Source organism: Alnus glutinosa, chromosome 7, assembly GCF_958979055.1.
Source record: "Alnus glutinosa chromosome 7, dhAlnGlut1.1, whole genome shotgun sequence".
Classification (NCBI taxonomy): domain Eukaryota; kingdom Viridiplantae; phylum Streptophyta; class Magnoliopsida; order Fagales; family Betulaceae; genus Alnus; species Alnus glutinosa.
Window position 1 is genome coordinate 5,022,810 of NC_084892.1, and position 13,627 is coordinate 5,036,436.

The 13,627-nt window shown below is 36.8% G+C and overlaps 1 protein-coding gene across 1 annotated transcript; it reads left to right on the plus strand.

Moving 5' to 3' along the window:
• Window positions 1-3,030: 3,030 nt before the first annotated feature.
• LOC133872235 (protein FATTY ACID EXPORT 1, chloroplastic) lies at window positions 3,031-8,350 on the plus strand. Its single transcript, XM_062309685.1, has 6 exons — window positions 3,031-3,226; window positions 3,757-4,000; window positions 7,398-7,565; window positions 7,702-7,748; window positions 7,833-7,873; window positions 8,044-8,350. The coding sequence occupies exons 1-6, from the start codon at window positions 3,122-3,124 to the stop codon at window positions 8,138-8,140; spliced, it is 702 nt and encodes a 233-aa protein (XP_062165669.1). The 5' UTR covers window positions 3,031-3,121; the 3' UTR covers window positions 8,141-8,350.
• Window positions 8,351-13,627: the final 5,277 nt, after the last annotated feature.

Below are 13,627 nucleotides of genomic sequence, written 5' to 3' on the forward strand. Positions count from 1 at the left end.
GATAACTCATCTTTACCAAACACACTAACACTCGATATCTTTGCTCCAACTCATTTTTTCTACCCACTTCCAAAGAAGCCGTGGATTTTGCACTCGCTCAACAACCCTCTCTCTCTCTTTACTTTTATAGCTTCCAACGGAAATTAATTATGGTGGATCATACGGCAATCATCTGTTGTGGGCATGCCAATACATGATTATGCTTGATTAGGAAAAAAACCTATGAATGCTGATAGTCGGATGCTCATTCACACCCCTTTATCAGTCACTTCAAATAAGAGTTACTCTTCTTTTGATTCATAATCACTCATATCTATTTTTTAATAAAATGAGATACGCATGCATTTTTAATAGTAATGACAAGATTAGAAAAAAAATAAAAATAAATAAATAAATAAAAATGCATGTGCATATCACTTGCAATGTGTCTATCTAATTTCTTCTAAAAATCATACTAAAATAAAAATAAAATGAAAAAGCTAACGTGCTTCGCCTTCTTAATGCAAAAACAGAGAATGAGAGAACAGACTTGGAAGCTTAAAATTCCAAGCTGCAAGGACTCTACTATATATAGTGTTTTGAGAGCTTTACAGAATCTACTCTAATAGGGAAGTTACAAAGTAATCGTTCCTATACATCGAATATGTGGTGCAAGGAAAGAAATACAACAGAAAAATAGGAAAAGAAGAACAGAATTAGGCAACATATAGCCGTTAGTCATATAAGGCAGTATATGACCGTTTGGGGAACACTGTCGCAGTGAATCACAAGCACGTGATTGTAGGATCGTGATACTCGGGATCAATGTAATCGTGTATATTCTGAGTAATCAAAGGGATGCTAATTCCTGGACGTGTAAGGCATGTATGGTTTGCGGATGCGTGGGCTGCAAGAGCTTGATTTGCCGAACCATCTGCGGATCCTTGGACAGCAAGGTCTCCTGTCTTAACAGCCCCCCGCAAGCTGATGGGAGGTGCAACAATCATCAGCTTGTCACGCAGGAAGAGAAACCAGGCAGAGGTGAGCCCTTTGGTGAATATGTTTGCACGTTGATCGTGAGTGAAAATGTAGCTAGTGGTAAGGTCTTTATGCAACATTTTCTCTCGGATGAAGTAGTAGTCCACTTCAACATGTTTGGTTCGAGCATGATAGATGGGGTTTGAGGCCAAGGCAATGGCACCCATGTTGTCACACCAGATGCGTGGAGGAGCTGGAAGAGGAACTTGGAATTCTCGAAATAGCATTCGGAGCCAGTAGAGTTCGGTAGTGGTCACGGCTAAGGAACGGTAATTCTGCTTTTGTGCTGGAACGTGAGACCACGGGCTGCTTCTTGGCATGCCGGGAAATCAAGCGAGAGCCAAGAAAAACGCCATAGCCACCGGTAGACCTGCGATCAGAGGGGTCCCCCGCCTAGTCCGAGTCGCGGTAGGCGTGTAGACTGAGGGATCCTTTGGTGAAGAGCAATCCAAAATCGGGGGTACCCTTCAAGTAGCATAGCACCCGTTTGGTTGCACTAAGGTGAGCAGTCATGGGGCAATGGAGAAACTGGCAAAGCTGGTTGACTGTGAAAGAAATGTCAGGCCGGGTGAGCGTGCAGTATTGAAGGGCACCAATGACATGTCGATATAGGGTGGGGTCTGGAAGTGGATCGCCATCAGAGGCTGTGAGCCGCTTTCCGGAAGTGCATGGGGCTGAGTAGGGCTTAGCTACATCCATGTTGACACGATGAAGTAGGTCCACAATATACTTGGATTGACTGAGATGCAAATGTTGAGGATCTCGGTGTACATGAATGCCGAGAAAGTATGATAGATTACCAAGGTCCATGAGATTGAATTCGGCCTGCAAACTTGAGATCAAATTGTTAATAACAGGCAAATTATTGCTTGTGACAATAATGTCGTCAACATACACAAGTAGGAAAATATGAATGGAGGAGGTATGAAGGAAAAATAAGGACGTGTCCACCTTAGAGCCAACAAACCCTCGGTCGAGAAGAGCTTCAGATAGGTGATGAAACCAGGCCCTTGGTGTTTGCTTGAGGCCATAGAGAGACTTACCTAGCTTGCACACATGGCTGGGATAGCGAGGGTGAACGAAACCTTGTGGTTGTTCCATAAACACCTGCTAAGTGAGTACTCCATGGAGGAAAGCATTGGAGACATCGAGCTGTTTAGAGGCCAGTTGAAATTGAGGGCAAGAGCTAGGAGTAGCCAAACTGTGGTAGGTTTGATTATCGAGCTGAAAGTCTCATTATAGTCGATGCCATCATGCTGTTGGAAGCCTTTTGCAATGAGCCGGGCCTTGTATCGATCAATAGTTCCATCGGCCTTGGAAGCTTAAAATTCCAAGCTGCAAGGACTCTACTATATATAGTGTTTTGAGAGCTTTATAGAATATGCTATAATAGGGAAGTTACAAAGTAATCGTTCCTATATAGCGAATATGTGGAACACAAGCAAAGAAATACAACAGAAAAATAGGAAAAGAAGAACAGAATTAGGCAACATATAGCCGTTAGTCATATAAGGCAGTATATGACCGTTTGGGGAATACTGTAGCAGTGAATCACAAGTACGTGATTGTAGGATCGTGATACTCGGGATCAACATAATTGTGTATATTCTAAGTAATCAAAGGGATGCTAATTCTTGGACGTGTAAGGCATGTATGGTTTGCGGATGCGTGGGCTGCAAGAGCTTGATTTGCGGAACCATATGCGGATCCTTGGACAGCAAGGTCTCCTGTCTTAACACTTAAGCCTAGCCCAAGCTTTGACAGGCCTTGTGTTAGGATATCCAAGTTAACCATAATTGTAACTGCAATTAATTAAGTAAGGTTATGTGAGTGTAGGAAATGGTTACTGGACAGGTGTTTGGACTGTCCGAACAAAGAGGGTTCAAGCTATTTGCACACGTGTCCGAACAGGTGAGGTCCTTCCCCTTCACTCAACACCTGCCGTTTTGCACGGATCTTAATCTATTTTGACCAAATATAGAGTAGAACAAGTGTGATATATTGAACGAAGCTTTAGACAATTTAATTACATACAACAAAACTTCATATTCAGAAGTCAGACCCCTTCTCTCTCTTTCCCTCTCTCTCTCGCGCGCGCAAAGCAATGGCCGCGACGATCTCTCAGCTCTCGTGCTTCGCTGCAGTGAACGGCGGTGTGACGCTACGTAGGAGGCTATCATTTGCAAGCCCATCGCTGCGCTGCTCCAAGGTACTCCCCTAAGCCCCCAGCACCCACAAAATCGAGCCAAATAAAATAAATAAATAAATAAAATGGAAGAAATGGGAAATATGGAAAGAGTGAAAACATGAATTTTGATTTTTGCGTGTTGCCGTGGTAATTGAGAGACCCTCGTAATTCACCATTCAATGAGCCAAATTGGGATCAATACGGCGTCGTTTGAAGGATTTTCCAAGTACTTTTCTCGTTTTCTGATACCAAACACTCGTCATTTGCTTGACTGAATTGTAAACTCAATTCAGTCAAAAAAAAAGTTGTATGTATGTATAACTGTTACTGGATTCTGATCCGCGAAGATTTTTGAAGAAATTTTATTTTGTTGATTTCTTTTTTTGGGTTGGCTTGGACTAGAATGTTAGTCTGCCTCAGAATGATATCTGCATCCGGGTCCAGAGTTTTGTATTTGGGAAAGATTGTCTGCTCAAACATGTTTGTAATTGTCAATATTTTTGCCGGTAGTGTTTGATATGGTGCTCTTTGGTTTCATTTTTGTTATCTAGTTTACAGTTTTTATGAGCCTTGAAGGGCGCCGGACAGATGCTTCCAGTTCTGACGTTAAGAGTACTCTAAGGTATACAGCGGATGCATCGGAATTGAATGTCGGAGGAACATCAAAGTCATACCCGGATTTAGAAGAAGATGCTGCTGGAAAGTTGGGAATGGATGAGCCAGTGCTAGAAAACGATATCATTCAGCCAAAAAGAGGAGCAAAAATCCATGATTTTTGTTTTGGCATTCCCTTTGGTGAGTGTGTATCGATTTGGTAAACACCTATATTGTTCACTTTGCTGCATCAGAGAGACTTGGTAGATAACACTCACTTTTATTCTTTTGAAGAATAATAATTTTCATTGAAAGAAAAACGCAAAGCCTCATACACAAAGTATACAAGAACACTCACTTTTATTATTGCCACTTAATGGGTCAAACTATTTCCAATTTAATGAATAAAACATGAAACCTATTTAAGGGTTTGTTGGGCAATGATTTTGCAGGACATGTTAAGTTGATCTACTTTTTTTTTTTTAAAAAAAAAAAAAAAGAATGGATGGATGGATTAATTTGATCCTCTCTTCCTATGCTTTAGACAAAATATGTGTTATATATTCATATGAGATCCACCCATAGTTAGTTAATCCCAATCAATAAACATATTTATGTCAATAATAAAATTCTAGATATTGGCATTCAGTTCTCTCTCTCATTTATGGTATTTGTTGACTTGATTTGTTAAGGTGCTTCAAAATTTAAGTTCAATTACTTATAAAAAAAAAAAAAAAAAATTAAGTTCTTATGCAGCCCAACTTAAGACCTTAACATGCACTTAAACACGCTAAGCACGTAAACTTGAATTGACCTTAGCTACCATGTCCTTGTAAAGTTGTAGAGATGTCAACAAAAGCATGTTAAGAGAGATATAGACTCAAAGCAAATAGGGGGTTTGGCTTCAGTATCTTTCTTGGAGTTTTTGGATCTTTGTAATTTTAAATCATATGCATAATCTTTTGTTTAGTTTTCTCTTGCGTATCTTTTGTATACTTCCCATCTGCTAGCGCTAAACCCATTTTTGTACTGAGTGAATATTGTTAGTTATAAAAAAAAAGGTGAATTAAACATCATATTTAAGTCGTAGGATAGTGGAGGGAGAAGTACTTATGCTGTGATTTATAATTTGTTTCCATCTTCCATTTTATTCCGATTTGCATATTGAGGGAATTGATTGAATTATAACACAAGGGAAATAGAAATTGCTGCTTATTTCAATTAAAAGAAAGTATTACAAATTTACAACTAAAAAGGAAACTTGGAGCGGTATAGTGAACTGCTTGTCAAGAAAACTTGGATGACCTCTTGGGAAGTCTTCGTGTTGCCCCCTCCCTTTTATTAAAAAAAAGAAGAAGCGGTGAACTGCTTAACATCTTTAATCCAGTGAAAGGACCAGAAGACAAAGCAGTGATTGTTGGGCAAAAACCTTTCAATGTATAGCTTAGTGATTTCGATTAGAATATTTCCTAAAAGTGATAGATCTTTGTAGGTAACCCTGTGGGTGTGGCATGGGGGATACAAAAGCTGTGAAATATTATGTCCTTGTTTAATTTAATTTATTTTCAACTCTGTTTAGGAAATGGTTAGCAAAATATACTTGGTCAACGTTCTCACACCCTTGTTCAAGTCATCCCAGATGTTACTATCACATATGAATGACTGAATATACTTGTGTGGAATCAAATCACTGAAAGGCAAGCCCTCAAGGTACAAGTTTTGCTAAATGTTAGGAAAAGGAACCTTGAGGTAATTGAGTTGCTATCTCGATAAATAATGCTCTGTAGGCTTTAACTTTGATTACGGAGGATGTTCGCCAAATCATGGAAATCCGTGGGATAATCGATAAAGGATGTTATTCTAGGCTTTAGATTATCAAGAAGGATTTAAGAATGTTGGAGGTTCTGTCGCGGACTAAGAAACATTTCCAGGAGTTGTTTTGGGTTCTAGATGATTTAGAAATAAGAGTTGGGTTATAGGTGTTTGATTTTGGGTTAATAAAATGGGACGGTTGACTGAATATCATGTTATTAGCGAACTTCGATCGATTGAAGTTGGAGTTTGATTGATTGGACCTGTGGCGCTAAAAGAAAGAATGATGTGGCAGATGAGCACTTATTGAGTCTGAGCAAGTCAACTCGATCGATTGAAGTAGGGTTTCGAACAATCGAAATGGAATCTACACGTGGCAGAATCACGCATGCGGGTAGGTGAGAAATGACACGCATTAAATGGGCATGACATGTTGCGATAGATCGAACCAGGTTTTAATCGTGCAAGGGAAGCTTCATAAGAAATCAAAAGACAGGAGGTTCCCCCCGGCCCCTTCAAAGATGCAGTGACAAGAGAGAGTGAGGGAGAAGGCATAGAGAGAGGGTGCGTAAGAAAGGAGGAGGGGAGTGCCAAACCTAAAAAGCTCAAATCTCTATGCGCTTTGAGTTTCATTTTGGTTATGTGGGTATGTTGTTAGTTTTGATTGTTGAGATTGAATGATTTCGTTGTTGTGATTTCGATTGTTGGAGTTTTGATTAAGGGAGAGGTTTTTGTTGCATGAGAATTTGTTGAGTTTTTGTTGTTGTGTTGGAGAAAAGTTAGCGTTATTGAGGTTTGAGTAGGAAAAGGGAGGATTTTGAGGTGGGAGGATGTTGTTTTATGTTGTTGGTTGATTGATGAAGCTTGGCGAGGTATGGAAAAGGAGAAATGTGGAGAGAGAAATTAGGTTTTGGGTGTTTTTTGAACGTAAAAAATGCCTAACAGCGTGATTCGATCAAACGAAGTTGGGTTTCGTTCGATATTGAACTTAGAACAGAATGGTTTGATCACATTTTGATTGATCGACCCAATAACAGTGTTGAAGTATGTCACGCATGTAAGTAAAACTGTGCATTATGGGTTCGATCGATTGAATGAGGGACAAAATGATTTGATTGCAATCTGATTGATCGAACCAGAAACAGAAAGGTTCGATCGATACTTCGATTGCAGTCCTATCGATCGAAGTGAAACAGAAAAGTTTAGATGGGCTTTAAATCAGTTTTAATTATGAGGACTTAATATTAGGGAGTTTAATGCAATTAATTGCAATGTAGGAAGAGGATTAAGATATTGAGGAATTAGGTTTAAACCAAATAGAGCACTTGGGGGTGTTACAGATATACTTTAATTGGTTCAGATTTCTGTTTTTTCATACGATATAATGAATGATTTTTTTTATTTTTTTTTTATTTTTTTTAAAAAAAAGAGAGAAGAAGAAGAAGAAGAAAAGAAAAGAAAAGAAAAGAAAGATTCTTAATTTACGGGTCTCCAAAACATAGTTTCTTTTGTACAATGCATTTTTAGGTCACAAACTGTTCGAGGTTGGTCCCTTGGTCAAAGCAGTCCTATAATTGCAGTTATGATTGTTATTACAGTCAAATCTGTAGGACCACTGGTCTTTGTGCAAGTTGGTTTGCACACGCTTTGCTTCTGTCCAAATTGCTAGTGATAAGTATGTTAACTGTACAAGTACATGCCCATATGTGTTTTTTTTTTCTCCAATTGATGTTGTTTTTTTCTTAAATGAAGACTGACTAGTGCAAACTTTTTTGTCTTGTTACAGGTGGACTTGTTTTAAGTGGTGGACTTCTTGGTTTTGTTTTCTCAAGAAATCCTGCAACTCTGACTACTGGTGTGCTCTACGGAGGTGCTTTGCTAGCTCTCAGCACCTTTAGCTTAAAGATCTGGAGGCAAGGAAAATCCAGTTTACCGTTCATTCTAGGACAAGCAGGTTCTGATTTAATCTCACTTGAGACATTTTGGGTCCTGCAATATCTTTTGTTATTCTTAGATTTTAGTTACGGATTTACTTCTCTTTTTGGGAGACTATCGTATACTAAGTATGTGTATACTTTCAAAATTTGCAGCACTGTCGGCGGTCCTCCTTTGGAAGAACTTTCAGGCGTATTCATTGGTAATACATCAAGCAGAAAACCCTTTTTACTCATTGGCCGATTGATTCGATCTTTCTAACTTTATAATGGTACTGTTGGTGCAGACGAAGAAAGTATTTCCAACAGGTTTTTACGCTGCTATTAGGTATTGCGTTATCTGACTGCCAATGTTTTTTTTTTCCTTTTAATTTACTTGACAAGAGAGTTAACTTTCTTTCTTTTCTTTTATTTATTTTTTATTTTTTTATTTGACAAAAGAGAGTTAACTTTCTTGAATCTGGTTTGACTCCTTTGTATTCTGTTTTTTGTCATTAGTGCTGCAATGCTTTGCTTCTATTCATATGTGCTGATTTCGGGAGGAAACCCACCACCAAAGAAGTTGAAGTCATCTCCAAGTGTTGCATCATGGTGAGAACCCACAAGGTTCTGAAATGAAAAGATATTAAAGGTTAGGACATTTTGAGATTAGATGCTGCATTGTGATTTCAAGGGTTATAGGTAAATAAGCCCTAAGTTGCTTAAATAAACAGAAAATAGGTAAACTATGAGCTGAGCAAGTGTGTATTTTTTCTTTGTATGGTGAGATACTCTATTGACAATAAGTACTATTTCTTAATGGAAACGACCGGCAAGATTTTTTTTTATTTTTTTATTTTTTTTTAAATTTATTTATTTTTATTGATAAGTAATAAAAATCAACAAGATTATGTTTCTCAGGGTATAATGCCACTAGTGAAAAATCAACTGGTTTGCTGGGTCAATATGTGACCTTGTGAATTGTGTGTGTGAGTTTTGAACCCAAAGAAGGATAAAAGGAAAAATAAGTAAATAAATTCAGTCTTTCTTAAAGAATTTGGTCAAAGGAAATTCGCAAAAGGGGAATTTCAGTGCTCATTGTAAATAACCTTTTGTTTACTTCGTGTACAGCGATTTTGTTGTAATATGGAATCCAACCTTAGAAGGTAAAGTGTCCTGTCATTGATGGATTCGGATCTTAGCAATTTATAATTTGGACTGAAAATATGAGAAAGCTTTTATATGGCTTACTTGTCCAACAAGTAAGCAAACAGTCTAACACTTGCTCGAGCAGGTAAGCCAAATTATTTTCACATTTATTGTTTGAATTATTAGCAATCTGGTCAGCAAAATCTCAATCCGCAATGTGTATTTTTAACCTGAAAATCGTCTCCTTGTAGCAGTGTTCTCTGTGAACCAGGATTTATAAGTCGTTGATATTTGCTGCATGCAACACGTGGTATTATCCGCTTGGCAAAACGTTGTTTTTCTATGCATGATTTTTGTCCCTCAATTGCAACAAGTTAACAACTTTCAAGAATGGAATTTCTATAACGTTTGTGGGTAAATATTTGGGAATTTAGAATGTGTGCGCTTATGCAAATTATGTGGGGATAATCACGGGCATTATGGTTATGTTTGTACGTGGAATGATTATTCCAATAGAAAAATGAATAATTTTTATTGAAAATTGAAGAAATTTGGCTCATGAAGGAATAATCATTCACTCGTGTGCAATGAAAGTAGCTATTCCAAGTGTTAGATCATTATTATATACTCTAACACTAAGGTTATTTTATTCTCCACCTTCATCCATTCTTAATAAAAGATATTTAATTTTTTAAATAGAATAATCATTCCACGTACCAAACAAAACTTAAAGCAATAGTTTTGAAGTGACTATTTCTTCGTATTGAAATTCCTAATACTAGGGCAACTTAAGAGAGTGGCTATAGGACTTACTTGTCTTAGGTAATTAGTAGATCCCGCATCCAACACTATCTAGGGTAAGTGGCTCATGCAACCCCCTTCTTTTAGGTAGCTCAAATTTCTATAAAATTCAAACAACCTAATAAGAGGGGATCCTCATCCCTATTTCAAGGATTAAGTCTCCCATGTGAGTATTAGGAACCCCACTTCCTGATCTATGGCTCTTATTGCAACACGATCATAGGAAAGATGCTAAGGCATGCAGCTCTTTCTTTCCTTTTTGGGTTATGTAACATAAGGAGATGAATAAAATGAAGTCTAGAAACCCAAGGTTCAAGTTCACTCAATAAGAGTGCATTAATGCAGCATGTTACGTGTAGTCATTGTTAAGTAGTAGCCGGCTCTGTTAGGAAGTATTATATGTTAGGCTATTCGATCAGTTCTTTAGTGTTTTATTGTTCTACTAGGTGGTCAGTTCATTAGTTATTTTATTAATTAGTTTACGATTTTTGTGTGGGTAGAAGTATGTCTCCTGTTTATCTTTTTATGTTGTTATTTGGGTAGAATTAGGTTTATCTCTTTTATCTTTTTTAGAATTCCTGTTAATAGCAGGTTAGGTTGTTGAGTTATAAGTGAAGTTTTATTTTATGTGGGACTCTATTTTATATTGTATTCCATTCTTTTAAATACTATTTCATCATTGAATAAAATTTAGCAATCAGGTAAATTATCAAATATTGTGTTTACGAGTTGAGAGTACCTCTAATTGCTCAACCAAAGACATCCAAAATTCCTCAAAAATCTTACCAAATCTATCTTTCTTGTTAATTTCTCATTCTACGTGACGTATGCGAGTAACACGTACATAAGTTATTTGATAAAAAAACAATGGTAATGGTAAAGTTCTCCCCCTGGTCCTATATTTTTCTTCTTAAAACTGCATTTAATTTGCAGATAGGTTCACGTTGGTGCACATATCTTTACTCACTGCTTAAGGAACATGAAACAGTTATCAGATTATTATATACACAATTTTTTTTTTTGTGTGTGAGGGGGGGTTGGAGATTAAGTGAAATAGAGAGCATTCATTTTATGGTCTAGATTAAGTTTCGTAGATCTAACGGTATATATGTTATCACATCGTGAATATGTTGCAACGTAATTTAAATTTTGAAATAGTGTAGGCTTATGTACGCAGACCGTTAGATATAACAAAATAAAATCTTGATCATAAAATAGATATTTCTATTTCATTTAAAATGAAGAGGATCGGTATGACGTATATATTAACTCGGATTCCGATCCATAAGAATTAGCTACTCAAATTATTAGAAAGTTTATGTGGGACCCAACTTTCCAAATAGGCGGCCAAGACAAGACAACACAACTAAAAATTCAAATAAAACAACCTCGTAAATTTATTAAAGAAAATCAAGCCATTTTGAATTGAGGCTTCGTTGAGATCTGTCCCAAAGAAGTTTTACTAAAAATCTCAATTGCTGTCTTTTGGCAAATCTTAAGACATTCATCTCATGGCAAAACCATAAACACAAGCAACTAATTAAATACAAAAAGAAAAACCCACCATATATTATTGCAACAAAAGAAGATTGAACTGTAGCGCACGTACGACGACGTTTGAGCCTTTTATAGTTTTCTTTGGCAAGATATTTTCTTTGGCAACGTGAGTATTCTTTTCTTTTATTTTCTTTAGGTATGACCGTACGTATGACACTTCACGGTTTTAAAATATTTTATTGAATACTATTTTAAGCAAACTTTTTATCTTCATAAATATTTAGTCAAAAAAAAAAAAAACTATATAGCCCAATTTGTGTATTAGTAAAATAAATTAACTTAATTTAATATATATTAATGTTTATAAAACTTTTAATAAAAAACATTCTTCATAAATACTTGAACCAAAAAATAAATACTAAACTCACATTTTTATTCAAAAGGGGCACTTGTTGCAATTTTAGCAAATTCTCTTGAGGCCAGGATTTCTTTTTTTTTTTTTTTTTTTTGATATATATCAGAAATTTTATTAATCAAAGGGGGAGGATGTTCTCCTCAAGAATGACGTCACTATGGATTGGAGGAGGACTCTCCTCCAAGGCTCCAACCATACACAATTAACCCTATGAGATAAAGCAAATTTTGCTAAAGTATGAGCTGCATTATAATTTGCAGTCCTACAGCGGTGCCTCACGGTGACTAAATCAAAAGCTATTATATATATATATATATATATATATATATATTGCTCTTATTGCGAGAAGAGCCGCTTGTAATTGCTTCGAAATTCCAGTCCCGATAATAATATCTTATTAATATAGTAAATGGTAAAGAGACTTGTGTGTAAGTGTTGGGGTTAGAGATATTTTTCAACGTACGGTTTAAATTTATTTATTCTGATCATATAAAACTTTAAATTATATCTAAACTAATAAAAAAAACTACAGAACGTAAGTATATATATGTTGTAGTCTCGTTACATCACCCAAGTAAAATCCCTTATTTTGCACTTGTATATATAGCTAGCCACATTGATTGTTTCTTTTTAGTTTTAGAAGATCACTTTGCTTTGCCTGGCCTCTTCTGATCATACGCATGCACACCCTTTTAAGTTTTAACAAGGGCCAACATTTCCAAGAGAGAAAAGTGGTGGGGGAGGGGGAGGGGGATAGGGGGGAATATTGCGGCTGCCACATGCAAGCTAAGAGAGAGGAGAGGCATGGGTCGTTGGATTGATCACTTTTTAACACATGGCTTTCATTGATTTAAAAGATGGGAGATAATGGGAGCTTGGAACTTCAATTGGAGGTGACTCACCTCTCCCTGAAGTGGATGACCAAATTTAACAAACTGACGCCATCACACCACCTTATTGGAGAGAGAGAGAGAGAGAGAGAGAGAGAGAGAGAGAGAGAGAGAGAGAGAGAGCTTTCAAAAACTTCGACATATTACATCGATCTCAGCATTTTTTTCTTTTCAAAATCTTTGGGAGGTCAAGGGGAAATATTTTGGACCCCCACCCCTCCCCTAGCCCTCTTGGATTCATCCCTGAATACACTAATAAATCATTATTAATTCTAAACACTTACAAAGTTGAAGCATAATGGGGATGGAACCAGCCACTTTACAATATGATTGTAGAAAGCATTAATTACAGCAGAGAATCGACCCTTCCATATATATATGTCTATTTCAAACGAAGCTTATTTGTGGAGCTAGACACATAAACTAATGATGTTTTATGTCATAAAAATCCTTGTATAGTTGTAGACAAAATGAAGACTAGCTTTTAGCTAGGGTTTCGTTTTTTGACGTTCAAAAAGGAAATATTGTTGGGGATCGAGCCAATCTATACGTTATCCCCCCCACTATATCATGTATGTGGGTGGAGTATATTGTGAGCCACCATTTTCACTTACGTGTAGCTGGCAAATATTCAAAGACAGGAGAGGGGGGTCCAAATTCTTGCTTGCCCATATATCCGGGCTGATGAACATGTGCTTCGCTAGGGTTTTGTTTTAGTGCATGATCACCAACAAACAACCCTTTGGATATTGCATGCGCTAGCTAGCTATGAAGCGACTGAATTCTACCTCATTTTTCACATGTCATCTCACCTTTAAGAAGTCCCTTCATGTTTTCTGAAAGACAATAATCGATGATCGATCAATACAGTTTGGTTTACTTCTTCTCAGTGCAATTTGGTTGGAACCTTATCAGACTCCCACACATCAATTCCTTTTCTTTTTCTACAGACATTTGGGAAGTCTTGTCAAGTTTTCAACTGATCGATGATCATGAGAGTAGTACTGTTGAACTGGCTACTTATCATGTTAATTGATGGCTGCCTTAATTCGCCTATGTGTATCTAAATTAATCTGTCATGAACAAGTTACTACTGTATATATGCCTTGTTAAGATCAATATATAGGAAAAAGAAAAAGGGCATAGAATAAGTAAGTACATGAAGTTGTGGAAAAGAGAACTTTTAGGCTAGGGTTAAACTTTGTGAGACTCTCTCATGGTGTAATCCAAAATTGTTCCAGTTTTGTTATTGTTTGATTTTGGGGTTCTTTGTCAACATTAATTCTTCGACAAAGATATCCGTCCTTAGAGCATATATGCGAGAATTATATGCTCTAAAGACAATGTTGGT